The sequence below is a fragment of the Euprymna scolopes genome, chromosome 21 (genome assembly GCF_053919585.1).
Source record: "Euprymna scolopes isolate OS-2025 chromosome 21, ASM5391958v1, whole genome shotgun sequence".
In the NCBI taxonomy this organism is placed as follows: Eukaryota; Metazoa; Mollusca; class Cephalopoda; order Sepiida; family Sepiolidae; genus Euprymna; species Euprymna scolopes.
In genome coordinates, this window is record NC_136502.1 from 62,332,625 (window position 1) to 62,352,398 (window position 19,774).

Genomic DNA, 19,774 nt, shown 5'->3' on the forward strand with positions numbered 1-19,774 from the left:
ATTATAATAACAATCGAAGTCTTTGTCCACTCAAATAGTTGTGTAAGTATTTTTTTGTTTTAAATGTACAAAAAAATATTTGGATAAAATAAATATAAATTTAAAATAAAATAAAACAAGCACAAAATAAAAATATGAATGAAATTTACTCAAAGAAAAAAAGCAAAACAGAAAAAAACACGCTCGATTAATTTGGAGTTTAAAATTAATTTGGCATTTTCTTTGGCTTTTTAAAAATTATTTTGGCCTGAAAAAGTTTTTCATGGCTAAATAGACCAATGTTTGCGCAGAGTCCACACTCATCATTAAGTACCGAAATTTTTTCTGTTTTTATTTCAGCCTTTAGATCTAATAATGTGTTTTGGTACTTGTACAGTTTAGTCAAGACATTAAAAAAATGAAAATATCGAAAAAAGTTTAAATTGTATGTATCCGTTATAGAACAAAGTTCTCCGGAAAAAAATTTCACTTAATTTCATCAAGTAGTTTTTTTTTTACAGCGGAAAAACATGTTTTTATGAGAACGCGTTGAAGGCGGCCATCTTGGATTTAAAAAAAAATTTGTTTGAATTTTAGAAATGCCAAAGGGAGATTTTTTTTTTTTTTTTTTTACAAGGTAGTCACCACTTATCAAGGGCCGGAAGCCACTCAGGGATAAGGGTTATTGTAAGTACAGTACGTTAGTGTGGATATTTAATAAAGTGTCTACTTAAGGGGGCGGTTCATCAGGAATTTGTTTACATTGGACTTGAAGACATCCAAGTTGTAGTCAGGAGGGAAGCAGGCAGACAGAACAAAGTTCCACAGGCGTGCAGTTGTCACCCCCACTCCTTCACCAGTCGGTTGAGGCCGATCGTCGACCTCCAAACCCTTCCACTGCCGGTGATAATTCTTGGCCGTCTAAAGTTACTGGTATGGGGAAGTGACCAAATTATCGGTTGATCGTCTAGATATATATCCTGGACCAATTACTTGTATACCCTCTTAACGACGAACGTCGTCGAAAGAGAGCCATGGATTTTTAGTGTAGTAAAAGAAAACAGGATAAAACGATTCTGCACACAAATATATATTCAAACAAAAAGTACAGTTCTTATAATTCTTTCAGAGTTCTGAAAGAAGCGATGTGTTATTATTCTAAGAATATGGTCGAAAGCGTCAGCTTGTAACCTTGTGGAGTGTCGGTCTCTGGGTATCTGAAGAAATGTGTTTTAAGTCAAAGGCCCGCTCTGCTCTGACTTTCTGTGTTCTCTCTATCTGTCCATCTGAGAGTCTGTCTTCTGCGCATTCCCCCCCCCCCCCGTATCTCTCTAACTTGTTGATATATATATATAAACATTCATGTTCGCCCTCTGAACATCACGCGGATATTATTTCTCTTTGTTTAGAAATTCCGCTCTCAGTCCATAATCTGAATCATCATTTCTAAAAATAAAACAATCGCTCGCTTCAAAGATCTGATCGAACTCAAATAAACAGTTAGTAAATACAGTTTCTCTTTTAACCTTTAACACACAGAGTTTTTGTGATTCTTAAATAAACAACTTGACACCAAGTGGTTTTGTCTTTCTCCCTAACGGGGGGGGGGGCATCAACCTCCCCACACCCTTACTTCGTTACACAGTTCTAAGAAAGAAGCTTTGTTTCATGGAATCTACGTTTTGATTTAGGCATAGATAAAGAGTGGGGAAAGTTTTTGACAGTGGATTCAGCTAGACGGGTGTTTTTCGTAAAAGATTGGCGAGGGGGGACCAGAGATTGGAGTTCAGACGAGCACCTGCCATGGAAATAACGATAAAACAAGGATAGGCTTGCAACGTCTCTTCTGTGGGAGAGAGGTTGCAGGGAAGAGAAAAGGGCATCCCCCACTAAGCCACGAAGTCTATTTTGTACTCTGTCAAGGCAGGATAGGCTGTTTTTAGCAGCTCTTGCCCAGATATGGCAGTAGTATTCCATCCTTGGACGTGCTTGGCTTCTATATAGATAGAGAATTGCATTAGTAGTGAGATATCTTCTGGAGCGGTAGAAGGATCCCACCATCTTTCCAGCAACCTTGGCAACAGACTTGATGTACGTGTTCCATTTCAGATCAGGAATGAAGGTCAAGCCCAGAAGCTTGTCAAAACATGGGCTTCTCCTAGACGAGAGCCATCCATTTCAATTGATGCCAGATGGAGATCAGAGCGTTGATGATGTAAAGATAGGAGTTTGGTTTTAGATGCATTAAAGGTAACCAGCCACGTCTTCCCCCACTGAACCACTCGTTCAAGATCAGAGGAGAGAGAATCAGAGAGAGTTTTGTCATTTACAGCCTTTGATGTGTTGCCGTAAATGGTCGTGTCATCAGCATAGATGTCAAGGAATGATTTAAGTATGTGTTTAGGGAGATCATTGATGTAGATCAGGAATTGAGTTGGGCCCAGGATTGACCCTTGAGGAACTCCAGCATTAATACCGCAGGCCTCTGAATTTTGTCCATCAACTACTACTCTTATGAGCCTATCAGAGAGAAATGATTTAATGATAGAGAGAATATCTCCAGTTATACCGTAGCTGGAGATCTTGTGAAGTAGGTCTTCATGCCATACCTTGTTGAAGGCCTTTGATATGTCAAGAGCAATTGCCCTGGAAAGGAAGCCTTTGTCAAGAGATTCTCTAATCCTTTGAGATATAACCGTTAGCACATCTGCGGTAGATCTTGCAGAACGGAAACCATATTGCGTGTCACTAAGAAGGTTATTTCTGCTGAGAGATAACTCCAGTTAAAGCGCTGACACCCATCTCCATCTTTAATACAAGCTTTTCTTCCTAAAAATCGAACATTTTGCTTGGTATCATAACAAATTGGTTTTTCGCTGTAAAAAAAAAAAACTACTTGATGAAATTGAGTGAAATTTTTTTTCAGAGAACTTTGTCCCATAATGGATACATACAATTTAAACTGTTTTTCGATATTTTCATTTTTTAATGTCTTGACTAAACTGTACAAGTACCTGTGTTTTATATAAAAATAAAAATAAGGGAAATAAATATAAAGAATCAGTCCACCCTCGAAAGTTCCTTTAAAATTATCATTTACTTAAATTCCTTTAAAATTATCATTTTCTTAAATTCCTTTAAAATTATCATTTACTTAAATTCCTTTAATATTACCAGGTTTTCGGAGTCGCTGAAAAAGAAAATAACGTTTAAAATTACGACAAACGAGTAGTTCCCAAGATATGAAGAAATTTTAATGGCCCAAAAGTGGAGGTCATTTTCTATAATAATTTAACGTAAAATGGGCATTCACTTTATGGCTACATTTAAGTGTGGGGTGCGGCGGCATCGTACAATGAACACAATTTAACGTAAAATACCACTAACGTTTAAAATTCCAGGAAACAAGTAGCTTCCAAAGTATGAAGAAATGCACCCACTTTATGGCCACCTTGAGGGGGCGGGGGGTGCTGGTTTATGTTTTTCTTCATATCTTGGAAACTACTCGTTTGCCGTAATTTTAAAAATTATTTTAGTTTTTAGCGGTCCCGAAAACCTGTGAAAGTGGTAATTTTAAAGGAATTTTCGAGGGTGGAGTGTGGATTGATTCTTCATATTTACTAAAAATAAATAGTTCTTATAATTTTTTCTTTGTCAAATAATTTACACCGCTAAACTACACATTTACCTTCCTATTAGTTTTTTTTTTCGGTTTTTATATGAGATGATCATGAATGTGTAATTATATTCATGCAGATATTGTACATGATTTATACTTGCGTAATATTTGCGTAAAAGTTATAGTAAACACAAATCTCTTTATGGTGCCCGGAAAACTCGTACCCGGAACACTCGTACCCCCTCCCCTTTTTACAAGGTAGGAAAACTGGTCCCTTATTGAATAAATATCGATTGAAAACACATTTTATTACCGTTCTTGAAGGAGATATTGTTTTTAAAAGAGACTACGAAAACTTAGAAAAATCAATTTAATTTTTTTAAAACAATAAACATGTAAAAATATTTTTTGAAATATTATGGGATGTGCATTATTACCTAAAAATATACAAATTGATTTTCTTTTTTTGGGGGGGGGGCTCGTTTTAAAACTATATCTACCTTAATATTTTCTTCAATTTTCTATTTTTGAGCAATTATCTTCCTAAGACGTGATCCTCTTATGTCGGAAATTTTTTGTTCATAAGTAACACTCGACATTACCCCCCCTTTTTTTTTTTAAACTAAATAAGCTCTTTAAAATAAGTTGAAAGACCAAAAGCTTTCAAAGCTAGGTAGAAAACGAAAACTTAGAAAAATTAATTAAATTTTTTTAAAACAACAGTAAACAAGTAAAAATATTAAAAAAGAAAAAATATTATGGAATGTTTATTCTCTTTTAAAGACAATATCTTCTTCAAGAACGGTCATAAAATGTGTTTTCAATCGATATTTATTCAATAAGGGACCAATTTTCCTACCTAGCAAAAGGGGACGAGTTTTCCTAAATTCATATATATATATATATATATATATATATATATATATATATATATATATATATATATATATATATATTTGTTTTTAAAGATTTGCCTATCAAACTCCTCTATCAGTTTTTGGTCTAAGGACGTTCGAACCCATACGAAACTTTATATTTGAGTTTTAGCCGGGGAAAATCGCTGATTTTCCAAATCGGTGCAAAAGTGTGAAAATTAAAAAAATGGAATTTGTCAGAGGGAGATCGGCATTACGAATATGCATGCGTAACGTAATATTAGTTTATGTTTTAATTTTTAGCCTTGCAGCAAACCTGTCATCATAGCTTAGGCATTAACGCCAAAGAAAAAGTAAATCGTAAGCTAAACGTTTTGGTTTCGATTTTCGGTGGTCACGCGTCATTTTTTTTTTTTATTATTATTAATTTTTTAAATCATTACTATATATTATGCCCAATATAATATAATTAAATACGAAATCTACATTAATCAAAATATCATTTTACAACCGGACTGGGTGGCCTGCTAATGAAAGAGTTTTGGTTTATTTATATAGCCCCTCTTCTCTTGAAAACAGTGTTATTTTAATTTTAATTCTTTTAGAACTAAAACTAACGTAAAAACCCGGCGTTGCCAGGGGTTAAATAACGGACTTTTGGTCTTTTTTGTGCACTGTATTACTTTTTTTATTTCAATTTTTCGTATTTTATGTATTCAGTTTTTGGGGTGGGATTTTTGCTACACAGTATGAGCATGTTTCGGTCAGCTAGTTTTTTAGTAACTAGAGAGGATATGAATTTTTAAATACCACGTGTATTTTATTCATTTATTATCCCCCCACCCCACATATTATTCGCGCAGTCACTTGGCAATAATAGGTAGTCTTCCCTGGAATCTGAATGAAAACAATTTTCCCCAGACTTTCAGCACCCCAGTTTCAATTTTTGTATTCTCGCAACAGCTGTTTATCATTGATTTCTCGCTGTAACGACCGTTAGTTTTTTCTCGAATTTATTTTCCATACCATTCCGTTTGCTGTCTGGACAGTACACTTTCCTTTCCCAGTTTTTTTTTTTTTTTTTAATCTTTCCTGATCCTTCATGGCAAGTTTGTTTGGCACCAACTCGTGTCACCCAGAGGGAAACGTTATATTACTTTGTTTATCATTATTTATTTAACGCTGTTAACAACAACCAACCGAACCTCCCTACCCCACTAAAATATTTTGAATAAACTGAACTATGGAGTAGTCATATAAATAGTAGTTGAATGCGTTATCAGTTTTGTGATTTGTGTACTAGTGAAAAAGAAAAAAAAAAAAAAGTGATGTAAATGCAAAAAAGAACTGCAGATTCTGATTTCTATTTATTGTTAAAATCATTTCTTTTGACATTGCTCTTCTAAACAGTTGCAGTAAATTATGTGTTTGACCACACCAGCAACGCAATCCGTCGATAGAGATCTACAGGTAAGATTTTATATTACATTTTATTTTGATTATGCTATCTATCTTGCATGACATTTTCAAAACCTTTCGGTGGATCTAAATCCCGACCTTCTTCAGGCGCGTATTGTCGAACTCTGGAATCGATACAGAACTTCAAACTGAACAGAAGAGGGTGGGGGGTAGATTGTTCTTGTGTCGGCTATACATTCTTCTTCTAATCTAGAAGACTGTCACTTAGGAATTTATTTTTTCTTTGCGTAAAATGAAAATTTCATGAAATTTGGAGTACATGTTGTAAATGTATATTCTTGTAGCTAAGTACAATTTTATTGCCTAAGATAAATAAGACCTATGAATTTTTAAACCTATTTAAAATGCGGCGCAAAATCGAAACCGGCCCCTCGGCCGGTAAAAATTATGTTTAAGGGGAAATATTGCAACCCGCACCGAGAATGTCGATGGGGCCTGATTATGGTCAACCTTGCATCAGGTTCCGGTTTAGTCCTAGTTTTTTTTTTTTTTTTTTTTTTTTTTTTTACGGTATTTCCCCGTAAGAGACCCCCTTTAGATGGAGTAAGAATTTCCCCAGTTAAGTATTTTCTTTTGACACCTCAGAAAATATACTACACTTTTATTGGTCAATTTTTACGACGTGCCCGGCCCGGCCCAGCAAACAGTGTTTATTAAACACCCTTACCTCATGTTTAGAACGGCTTTCGAGGCTGGGGGAGTTTATTCCGAAAGCCATTCTTAACATGGGGAGGTTGGGTGCTTATAATACGCTGGGGCAGTGGGGCACGTCGTAAAAATTGACCCTTTTATTCTAACCCGAATACCACTAAATGTTTGCGGTGGCGGGCAAATAGATCCAGGATCTATTTTAGTTTCAAGAACCGCCGACAGATGTCACTTGTCAGCCAAAGAACAGGGGTTGATAACTCTTCCTTTTTTAAAAGTGCGTGCAAACTAAAATTATATTTTCCTATACAATCTTTCTGTACAAAAAAAACAAAAAACAACCTATTAACGTTTCATGTTTTTAAAATTCTATTTTACCACATTGACAAACTAAAAATATATTTTGATACATTAATTGAAAAGAAATTACATTAAAATTTTATTTATTTTTAATAAATATGGAGAATGACACTTAGGCACCTCCAAAAGTCACCACAGAATGGCCCCACCCTATATGTAACACGATGTAACTTATGGTACTCCTTGGGCGTTGAGTTCCATGGCGACCATTATAAAAAAAAAACAAGCATCGTTCCCTTCCTGACGCAAGCACACGTAGCATTTTTTTTATTTACTAACGTTGTAGTAACTAAACGATTATTTGTCACATTATTTAGGTGCAAGTCTATAAATGGTCCAAGTAATCTTTTTTACTATAAAAATCTTTATAATGTACGTACTTATCAATGTCATATTCCAAAAATCGCGTAAATCCATCAAGTAGGTTTTTTTTTTAATTTTTTATTTAAAATCAAATCAAATATTATCAGACGTTTAATCGAAGATTTGACACGCGCAATCTTGTTTGAGAGATAACGCCACTAACTTGATTATAAAATATTCGATGGTCTGCATGTACTGCCCTTGTTGACCCATATTTCCGCCAGGGGTCGTTACTCGTTAGTGGCGTTATCTCTCAAACAAGATTGCGCGTCCCAAATCTTCGATTAAACGTCTGATAATATTTGATTTTTAAATAAAAAAAATAAAAATAAACCTACTCTATCGATTTACGTGATTTTTGGAATATGACCTTTTCATGCAGTGACAAGTACGTACATTATAACGATTTTTCAGATTTTTATAGTAAAAAGGATTACTTGTGTACCATTTATAGACTTGTTGCACCTTTATTTATTTTGAAAAAAGTTTTCCTCTTTATGAACTCTCTATCTATATAAAAGCCAAATACGTCCAAGGTCCTTGGATTCCAAGGATGGAATACTGCTGCCATATCTGGGCAGGAGCTGCTAAAATAGCCTATCCTGCCTTGACAGAGTACAAAATAGACTTCGTAGCTTAGTGGGGGATGCCACAGAAGAGACGTTGCGAGCCTATCCTTGTTTTATCGTTATTTCCATGGCAGGTGCTCGTCTGAACTCCAATCTCTGGTCCCCACCTCGCCAATCTTTCACGAAAAACACCCGTCTAGCTGAATCCACTGTGAAAAATTTCCCCCACTCTTTATCTGTGCCTAAATCAAAACGTGGATTCCATGAACAAAGCTTCTTTCTTAGAACTGCACGCCTGTGGAACTCTGTTCCGTCCGCCTGCTTCCCACCTGACTACAACTTGGATGTCTTCAAGTCCAGCGTTAACAAATTCCTAATTAACTGTCCCCTTAAGTAAACACTTCAAATCTCCACACTAACGTAATGTACTTGCAATAACCCTTATCGTGTGGCTTCCGGGGTGATCACTGTGTAAAAAAAAAAAAATAAATAAAAAAAAAAAAAAAAAAAAAAAAAAATTAAAAGTTACTAAAAAATTAATGTCTCACTTTTACAAACATACTCCACCCTCGCAAATTCCTTTAAAATTACTATAAGAGTTTATCGGGCTCGCTGAAAGCGAAAATAATATTTAAAATTACGGCAGACGAGTAGTTTCCAAGATATGAAGAAATGTTAGTTTTTAAAAAGTGGGGGATCACTTTTCTTTAATTTAACGTAAAATGAGCACCCACTTTGTGGCCATGATTTTTTTTTTTTTTTTTTTTTTTTTTTTCGGGAGGGTCTTTCTTTCGACCCTCGGAAAATCGTTTAAAATGCCAAGAAACAAGTTTCCAAGATATGAAGAAATGCACTCCCTTTATGGTCACTTTTTTTTTTTTTTTTTTAAACACTGGTGCCTGCTTTGCAGTTTAACTGATGTCGGCGCGTTACTTACGTTAAAACGGTTAATTAAACTACATAAGCACCTGTTAAAAAAAAAAATATACTAGTTTTATAATTGAATACCCCCTTCCAAAAAAAGGACGAAAAACAAACCAGCAGACCCCCCCCCCCCAAAAAAAAAGTTGACCATAAAGTGAGTGCATTTCTTCATATTTTGGAAACTACTTGCTTCTTGGAATTTTAAACGTTAATGGTAATTTTAAAGAATTTTCCGAGAGTGGAAAGAAAGCCCCCCCCCCCCCAAAAAAAAAAATCATGGCCACAAAGTGGGTGATGATTTTACGTTAAATCATAGAAAAGTGATCCTCACTTTTTTTTTTTTTTTTTTTTTTTTTTTTTTTAATTAACATTTCTTCATATCTTAAACTACTCGTTTGCCGCAATTTTAAACATTATTTTCGTTTTCAGCAATCCCGAAAATTTCTAAGAGTGGTAATTTTAAAGGAATTTTCGAGGGTTGAGTAATTCTTCATAGTTACCTTAAATTTCTTTTTAAATGACTTTTTGGGTTTAAAAAAAAAATAACTGAACCAATGGTTCAGTGAACCATTTACTAACAATTTCTCAGTATCTTGACTTTGATAAAATTTATTTGTTAAAAATATTTGTAAAAGTGAGAAATTATCAGTAACTGGTTTAGTTATTTGTTTACCTATTCGCAAATGCTATTAAAAATCATTTAAAAAGAAATAAAAAAAAAACAAACAAACAAATGTCTGTAAAAGTGAGACATTAAATGTTTAGTAACTTTTTTTTAATATTCATAGAAAGAGTAAAAATTTTTTCAAAATAAGTACTGTGACAAATAATCGTTTAGTTACAACGTCAGTAAATAAGTTGCATGCGCCAGGAGGAAGGAGCATCGCTTGTTTTTATTTTTTTTATTTTTTTTTTATGCTGGTCGCCATGGGACTCAACGCCCAAGGAGTACCATTAATATAACTTTTGTACCATTTTAAAAGAAAGGCTAAATAAACCAGTAATAATTAAAAAAAAAAAATTCATCGAACAAAAATAATGAAATTGCGAGACGAAAATCATGTTTGATTGGCGCTTTAAAATAACGTTCCCATGTAGTAGACATTCCGAACGTGAAAACATACCCGTGTTTAATAAATCTAGCAAAAATCAACTAATGGTCAAATTTTCGTGAAATTTTCGATATTTATCGATTTTAGAATGAAATTACATATAAAATGCAGTTTCCGTAAAATATACGAGGGAAAATTTTTTTTTTTTTTCGAAATTTGAACAAAATATATTTAAATCTATCGGCATTTCTATTTATGAAACAAGAGTTCAAATAAGTAAAACATTTTTAAAATTTAAATACACGTATTGAACAAATTACCTTGAAGTTGCAATTAAAAATATAAATTTAATTTTTTTTTTTTTTTTTTTTTTTTTTTAAATAGCATTTTTTCGAATTAATGTATACTATAATCAGTTGAACTGCCAAGAAAAAAACTTCCTAAAAATTAATTTTTAAGATTAAAACGATTAAAATTCCATTATTTCAATGTTCCGTTACAAAATAGATTTTTAATTATCTTCAATTTTTTTTTAAATATTAAGTTTTAATATAAACATGCTTCTTGTCAGCTATTTCATCGCCAGATTAAAACCAATTTGAAAATATTATTGCACAAATATTATGCATTTTGTAGGCCACCCCTCATATTTTTGTCTCTTTTTACCGAACAAAATATGGAAGCCCCTAGGTAACCAAATGAACATTCAGTAAAACCGTATTTCATATTTAATATACAAATGTTTATAATATTAATCGTTAAACTGTAAATCTTAAAACCTAACATAACAAAGATTAATTGCAGTTTGAAGACAAAGGTTTTTAAAAAAAATCCTTAAGTCGCTTCTGCTTTTCCATAGTTCGTATAGTTAACAAGTTTGACGTCACGGAAACTTGTGGTTCATTTTTCACAATCGTTTGGCAGACCCTAATGATGCATCGTGGTGTATAGTTTTTAACAGGCGCTTCCGCTTCTGCAGTTTAATTAATCGTTTTAACGTAAGTAACGCGCCAACATTAACCGAGCAGAAGAACCGTTTAGGATTTCACAAATTCTGTTTACATTTGGTGGAAGGCGGTGAAGGCACTAAAGGGGCGGCCGCACGCACCGCCTCCCACCAAATGTAAACAGAATTTTGTGAAATTCTTAGCGGCTCTTCTCTTCGGCATGTTACTTACGTTAAAACGGTTAATTAAACGGCAGAAGCGAACCGCCGAAAGCGCCTGTTAAAAAAACCATACAATTTCTATAAATTACCCCCCCCCCCCAAAAAAAATTGAATGAGAAACAGGAGTTATGGGCAAAAAATGAAATTTTTAAAGCCGATTTATCAATTTTTTTTATTGTATTTGAAAGATTAAAGACTAAAGTTAATTTCTAAAAGGAAAACATTTGTGCACGTGAAAAAATAATGAAAATGTTTTCACTGCGAGCTAACCAATTCAGCTAAATTTTGAAGTTAAATAAATTCATTGTAAAAATCCTTTAAGATAAATATTAGTTTTCTGTGTCTATTTCAAAGCTAATTAGTAAAGTTCTAACATATTGGATAAAAAAAAAAAACAAAAAAAAAACGCCTTGTTTATACAAAAAATAGCTTAATAAGCTCAAAGCGAGGGATTCTGCATTTCACAAAATCGTAACAAACGAATTTTGTAAGCACGGATATACGGAAGCCCAAAATTTCAGCCAATTGAAAGGCTCTCTGAAAATGACATGTAATCCAAAGAAGAGAGGGGGTACGATTTTTCCCCCTAGACGTGCATCCGTACATCCCTATCCTAAACGTTTGTACCATTTTTTTTTAATTTAATTATTTTTTCTATGTTCCTGTTTTTAAATTAAATTTTTAATTGTTCGAGATTATATAAAAATTGCTGCGCTGAAAGTTTCACATTCATGCAAGCAAGGAAAATATTAAAATCTTACATATAAAAATTATGCCTGAAACCTGTAATTTAAAAGTAGAAATATTTTTGAATTTTTTTTGTGTAAAAAAAAATATTAAATAAACAATGCTTAAATCAATGATAATATCGGTAATTGGAGAAATTAATTTTTGTTTGAGTTATATTAAATTCTTTAGGGACTTTTTTCGTAATGTTCCTGTAAAAATTTCATATTTTTTAAATTCTTATAATTTCCGATGCTTCATTTTCATAAAGCAAAAAAATTTTTACTACTGAAAACCATGACTTTGAAGGTATTTTTTGTTTAAACAAAAAAATATTTTCACTAAAATTTAAATAAATGTGTTTATTATATTTCGTGATCATTATTTGATAAATACTGAAAATTTCATTAAAATTTAATTTCTTATTTTTGGTGAATTTTTAAAGGGAGGCGTCAAAATTGGCATTTTACACATACCTAAAAAAAAATAAATAAATAAACCAGCAGCCCCAAAAAACGGTGGTCATAAAGTGGGTACATTTTCATATCTTGGAAACTACTTTTGTTGGGATTTTAATCGTTAGTGGTAATTTTAAAGGATTTTCCGAGGGTGGAAAGTCCCCCCCCCCCGCAAATGGTAGCCACAAAGAGGGTGCTCATTTTATGTTAAATTATAGAAAAGTGATCCCCCACTTTTTTAAGCTAACATTTCTTCATATTTTGGAAACTATTCGTTTGCCATAATTTTAAGTTTCAGCACCCCCGAAAACCTGTGACAGTGACAATTTTAAAGGAATTTTCGAGGGTGGAGGGATTCTTCATATTTACTTCAAATTCAATGAATGCTTTGATTTTCATGTTTTATTTTATATTTTTGTGTTATCATAAACACTTATATTTGAGGTTCACGTAATGACTGCTAGATGTCATTTCTCTTTTACCGAACTGGTGGAAGCATAGAATAGTTACAAAATACCCTCCCCATGTTAAGGATTGCTTTCAAAATGTTATTTCAGTACAGTGGCAAAAGTGCAGTGCACAAGTACTAAAAATCATTAAAGGCTACTCAATATATTTAAACATGACATATTGAGGGAGTTTCTAACCGTATTTTGTATATATTTTTTAGTTTTAACTTATTTTTTCAAACTGCGTATTTAACAGTCAGCTTGCTGCTATCTCTCTTGTTCGTATCTAGTGATAAACACGGCAAGATTTTCGAACCGATTAAACGTTTTTAAAGTGATTTGGACCACTAAAACTTTCCAGGTATGTAGAAGAGTAACTATCTTAATTTTGATAGGATTTATTTGATATGTACTTATGAGTGATGACCTATTGACCTACTCGTTTTAGTTTCATTTGTATTTTTCATATGCTCTCCCCTCCTACTTATCCACTTGTTATACCCACCCCTCTCTAAACCTTGGTGAGGAATTGGCCAGCAAGATGATTGTTCCCATTCTATTTAAATTTCTGGATGGTACGATAGGAAGGAGTACTTTTCAGATGCAGTTTGAGGAAAGTTATAAAATGTTAGTGTCTGAGATATAGTGGGAATTTGCTGCTTGTTGAAGTACAAGTGCAATGAGTTCATTGGATAAGAGAACCTTATTAACCTTCAAGATTATGAAGTTAATTTTTTGTGGTTCGATTTAGTCCCCAAATTTCTCTTGACACATAATCAAAAACATTCACCATACGAACTCATTCCTAGAAATATATATATATATATAATCAAACGTTTTTATTTTTTTTTTTTTTCATTATGTTTAACTTAAGCCATTCAAAAGTATTTTTTCATCTGTATTCACTGTGAAAGGACGCTTCAAAAACTTTGAGAATGTTTTTCAAAAAATATTTTTTTAAATACTTTGAATTAAGTTGTTTTATACAACAAAACTTTCTTTGAAGATTATTTTACTTTTTGAAAAACCTTTTCAAAAAATATTTGAAGTCGTCTTTTAATTTAAGAATGCTTTTTGAAAAACCTGGGTTTAAGGAAAAACTTTCTTTGAACATGAGAAAATAAATGAATAGCTGTTCAGTTCAAAATCATTTTTTTTTTTTTTTTTTTCTCTTATATGCTCAAGAGCTTACATCATATCACAATTTCTATGATATTCCCAAGTATCTTGAAGATATTGCTGAAAATATATTTTTAAAACCTTTTTATGCTTTTTATTCAATTATAATAACACTTAAATTTCGATTAATTTTAACCTGGCATAACACAATGTCTTTTCTGAGATAGCCATTAAACAGCTGGCAGGGTGGTGTCCTGATTATTGAACAGATATCCCTCTCCCGAAGGAGGGTATAATGCCTATGAGCATAATAAAACTATACTATTTCAGACCATGTTACAATGGTTTGAAACAGTATAGTTTTGGCTTTAGATACCAACTTGGATGTCTTCAAGGCCAACAAACAAATTCCTGATTAATCGCCCCCTTAAGACACTTTATCAAATCTCCAATACCAACTATTACTACGATATTATCCCATTGATTATTGTACACACAATTACCCTTATCCCCGAGTGGCTTCCAGGCCTTGATAAGTGGTGATCCCCTATGTAAAAAAAAAAAAAAAAAATTCCATAACAGAAAATGCTACCTTTTTAAAAATTGCCAACGAAAACTTCTCATTTTTTTTTGTTTAAAAAAAAAAAAAAAAAAAATACCTGAACATTAGGTATTTCCACAGCTTTGTGTAAAATATCAGCATTGTACACAAGCAGCAACGTCATTTTGTGTTTACTGTTTTGTGTCAATTTCTATGGATGGCCATTGGAATGGAAGTAAATTTTTTTTTTTTTTTTTTTTTTTTTTTATCGGATTTCCATGTTTGTTATATTGATTTTTAGAAAAATTGAATATTTATGTATACATCCGTTTGACTTATATTTTTCCCTCTATAATAAATAAATGTATACTTTTTGGGGAAAAGATGCAAAAAATTTCAGCCTAGCAATTCAAATGATCAAATCCAAACTTTTTTTTAGATTTCCGATTTTTATATCAATTATCTAAATATATTTTAAAATTGGAAGCCTGTTAAAAAAAACATCTTTGTTCTAAACTTCATATTGCAGAATATTGGAATTTAATCCTTAAAGCTTGAAAACTTAGAATTTTTTTTTTTTTTTTTTAATTCAAATTATATTAGCAATAAAAATTCTCAAGTTTTATTTTACTTTGATTTACTACTTTACGCTAAGTGAACAGGATTTATTATTAAAAATGAATAATTATTAAATCTTTTCAGCTTTAACAAATGTTGAAATTTTTATGGACCTACATTTTTTGTTTAGTTTACGTAACATTAAATAAGGAGGGGGGGTAGAACACCTAAAAAATCTCGTTTAACGAAAAATGAATAAGTATCAAATTTCAGGAAAATATGACTATTTGATTTTTGCTAGATTTTTAAAACCTGGGTATACTTATGGGTTAAAAACAGGAATGTTTTTAAGTGTTGATAATGTAAACACGACTTGTCTCATTTTCATTATTTTTGTATGCTGTAAATTTTTTAAAAAATATTAGTTTATTTGAAGCTTCTTTTAAATGGTAAAGTTAGGATAATATATTGAACTTGATTACATATGAGGTTGGGGATAAAACTGTGGTACGTGTTGGAGGTACCTACTGAACATTTAACCTTCAGCTAAAACTCCTGCCGACCTTAACAACCTCAAGTGATTGAACTTGAGATAAAGTTCATGATATTCGATTGTTAATAAATTTGTTTTATCCTAATTGTAAGATGATAAAGTATTGTGATATTTGTACTTCACAATGAAATAGGACAAAACTTCTACAAAAGTCTGTGGATTAGGGTTCGAGTCTTTGATTCTCTCAAAAAGCAACAAAAGAATAATTTATGCTAGTGTAAAATGTCATGGTGCATTGAAATGGAGTTGATGCATATCTTCTGCAGCAGTGTCTCTGAAAACCAATGGAACGAATCCATTCCATGTTCTGAATCCGTTCTTTGATAAACACGTTTTGTCACTTATCAACTTCATAAATCTAAAATTGTTCTAAAATAATTTGTGATAATGCTGCTGCCACAAATAACCAGTGTCCATTTTTGAATTTGAATTCTTCCTATAAACTATCTACGTTTTTACTGGGAAATAGTTAATAAACCCTTATCCTGGCGTGGCCTTAATAAGTGTTGACTCAAGTAAAAAAAAAAAAAAAAAATTTGATCATAAACAGGATAGGAGACTTAAGGTGGGGGTGGGGGCAATTTCGTGTAAAAGTTTTGTCTCCTCTTAAAAACAATTAAGGAAATTTGAGATGTTTACAAAAATTTCTTTATTCTTTTGACCTGTCTGTCTGTCTCTGTCTCTCTGTCTGTGTCTCTGTCTGTGTCTCTGTCTCTCTGTCTGTCTGATTTTTTTTTTCTTACATATTCATAATCACTCATCAAGGCCCAGAGACCACACGAGGATAAGGGTTAAGAGTGTAGTACAGTAGTCAATTGGACAATATAGTAATCTTTAGTAATGGAAATTTATCAAACAAATGGAACGGCTCATCAAGAACTTGTTTACGTTAGACTTGAAGACAACCATATTGTAGTCAGCTGGAAAACGGAAGACAATTCCACAGGCGTGCAGTTCTAAGAAAGAAGTTTTGTTCATGGAATCTATGTTTAGGTTTAGGCACAGATAAAGAGTGGGGGGAATTATTGATAGTGTTTTCAGCTAGACGAGTGTTTCTTGTGAAAGTTTGGCGAGGGGGGGGTACCATAGGTTGAAGCTCAGTCGAACACTTTCCATGAAAATAATGATAATGCAGAGACAAACTCGCAACATCTCTTCTGTGAGAAAGAGGTTGCAGCGAAGAGAAAAGGACATCTACGAGGATACAAAGTCAATTTTGAACTCTATCAAGGCAGGACAAGTCTTCTAGCAGTTCTTGCACAGATGTGGCAACAGTATTCCATCCTTGGATGTACCTGGCTCTTATATAGAGAATTGCATCAGCAGTGAGATATCTACTGGATCGATAGAAGGATCTGACCATTTTTCCAGTGGCCTTGGCAACAGATTTGATGTACGTGTTCCATTTAAGATCAGGAGTAAAGGTCAAGCCCAGAAGCTTGTCAAAACTTGAGGCCTCCCCAAGACTAGAGCCATTCATTTTAATTGATGCCAGATGTGGATCAGAATGCTGATGATAAAGAGAAACTTTGTTTTAGATGCATTAAAAGTAACTAACCACTCCTTTCCTCATTGTACCACGTGCTCAAGATCAGGAGAGAGAATCTGAGAGAACTTGGTGGTTTACTGTCTTAGATGGTAGTCATCAGCATAAATGTCTACGAATGATATAAGGATGTGAGTTGGAAGATCATTAATGTAGATCAGGAAAAGAGTTGAACCCAGGATGGACCCCCTGAGGAACACCGGCATTAATACTGTGAGCTTCTGATTTTTGCCCCTTAACTACTACTCTTATGAACCTATCAGAAAGAAATGATTTAATAATTGAGAAGACATTTCCGGCTATACCATAGCTGCAAATCTTGTGAAATAAACCTTTATGCCATACCCGATCAAAGGCCTTTGATATGTCAAGAGCAATTGACCTCCTGGAAAGGTTGTCTCTGAGATTCGCTAATCCTATGAGATATAACTGTAGATCTAGCAGAACGGAAACCATATTGTGTGTCACCCAGGTTATTTTTGCTGAGATGGTTAATTACTTCTCTATTTAACAGATTCCAGCAACTTACTCATCTTACTCATGACGCACAGGAGACTTATTGGTCTGTACTGAGAGGGGGATGAGAAATCACCTGAATTCTTAAATACAGGGCATACTAATGAGATTTTCCAGGGTGATGGGAAGCAATTCTCCTTAAGATAATGTTTAAACAGTTTTGTAAGTATGGACGCTAGTTCTGGTTGAAGTTTTTTGCTTACTATAATTGGAATACCGTCAGGGCCAATTGCTTTACTGGAATCAATGTTTTTGATTAGCTTGGCAACATCACATACAGATATTTGTATATCACATAGCATTTTTTGATACAGAAGGAAATATTGGAGGTTTGCAGCAGTTTGGCTTTGTCTGATGCTGACGATATTACCTCAGGTCGATTGATGATAGTTGGTATAGAACACACGCTTCTGTTCAGGATTCTGTTTGCTATTTGCCAAAACTGGTGGGAACCAAGCCACTGCTCAGCTACTTTGGACTTGATGGACTGCACATACAACTCTCTTGCATTCTTTATTACTTTCTTACAATAGTTGCTGGCAGTCCTGAAAGCGGCTTTAGTTTCCATACATCTATTATGTTGGAAGCAGTGGAAAAAGTGATTTCTGTGCACAATGCCAGCAGCACATTCTGGAGAGAACCATGGCTAGCTGTTAGGTTTTTGCTGGAACTTTTTTGAGGGTATGAAACGGTCTATACCTACAATTAACCATTCCGTCAGATCTGATACTATAGAAGACACATCGTTTTTAAACATGGAATGCAGAGGTAGATCCGATATAAATGTACGGAAGCTATCCCAGTCAGCCATAGTGTATCGATATACTGTATCATGGAGAGGTACGTCTGAGGACTTATTACATTTCATTTTTATCTTAATTGATACAACAGTGGTTGGAAGATCCAAGAGGAGACAGAACAGAAACTGAACATAGTTCAGGGCAAGTTGTGAGAAAAAGGTCTAGGACTCGCATACTGGCCATCATTGTCGGGCACACGGGTGGGTTCATGAACAATCTGAGTGAGGTCATAAGCAATGGAGAAATCCTAACAGAACCTCCCCTCATCATCGGTCTTGTTTGAGTGGGTCAACCATTTCACATTGAACATTGAAGTCTCCACATACGTGAATGTTAGCTGAAGGATAAGTAGATAGGACTTGGTCAATTTTCTCAGATATGCTTTTAAAGATAGTAACTCCGCTGTTGTGGGGGTGATAGAGTAAATATAAATGCAATAGTGTGAGCTAAAGCAACCCGGAAGCACATATAGGGTAAGTTAGGATCTTCTCTGGAGATGTCCCTACCACATGGAAAGCCATCTTTAATATAGGCACATATTCCATGCCCATGGCGATCTTGGGATCAGATTTGGAAGTTAAGTTAGAGTATCCTTTAATTACGAACTCATTTAAGGAAATAGTCTGTCCAATGCAGTTTAGCTTAAAAATACGTCTGGTTTTAGTCTCCTGTAATTGGGTTTCAACCTCTGGAAGGTTAGAACGTAGACCCCCTGATGTTGAAGGAGGCCTGGTAGTGGGGGTCTATGTTGAAAGTTGGGATCCGGGTTTAATCGTGTATTTTTTTCTTGAAACTTGTTTTGATGGAGTTTTAGAATTTGTGGACTAGGTCGTCAGAGAGGAAACTAAGAGAAAAAGAAACAAAGAATTTTTTTTTTTTTTTTTTTTAACATAAGGTAAAGCCGTAACAATTACCCACTAATATGGTATCGAGAGGCTCCAACAGAAGCTACTGCATGGTCCAGAATCCATTCACCAAATGGCAGTACAGTAGCCCCAATTCTATATTAACTTTTGAAATTGCTGAATCGTAAAGAAAAAAAATTTTTTTTATTCATTTAGAAATTCAAATCTCTCGTCATGCTCTTTTCCCCTGGGATTGTAATTGATATAAATCTGTGATATTTTACATATTGAATTTCCTAAAATTCCCTTCAGAAAAGTGTTTGTAAATTGCTACCATTCTATCTGTTTAAAATAGGCAGAGCCAGATTTTTTTATTGAAAAGAAGTTCACTCGGACTAAAATCATAATTTATCTATGCAAGGTTCGTGGTAGATAACCCTTAGAGTGCTCGATTTATAAAGAAAAAATAAAAATAAGACCATATTTATTTTTGTTACAGATCAGAAAAACTTTCGTTTCAAATCCCAAACAAAGGAAACCAATATTTGGTCGCTTATGTCGCTCTTTTTAGCATCAGTTTCCCCGTCTCCCTGGAAAATCAGATTTTCATAGGCAATAAGATATTTA

General features: G+C 33.6%; 1 protein-coding gene across 2 annotated transcripts in view; it reads left to right on the forward strand.

Annotated features, from left to right (window-relative positions):
* LOC145242414 (mitochondrial sodium/calcium exchanger protein-like) overlaps positions 1-19,774 on the forward strand; it is a 166,975-nt gene that overhangs the window by 66,296 nt on the left and 80,905 nt on the right. For both annotated transcript variants that reach the window (XM_080105450.1, XM_080105449.1), the window contains exon 2: positions 5,884-5,943. In XM_080105450.1, coding sequence (XP_079961576.1) covers positions 5,896-5,943 — 48 coding nt within the window. In that variant the 5' untranslated portion in view covers positions 5,884-5,895. The remainder of the gene's footprint in view (positions 1-5,883; positions 5,944-19,774) is intronic.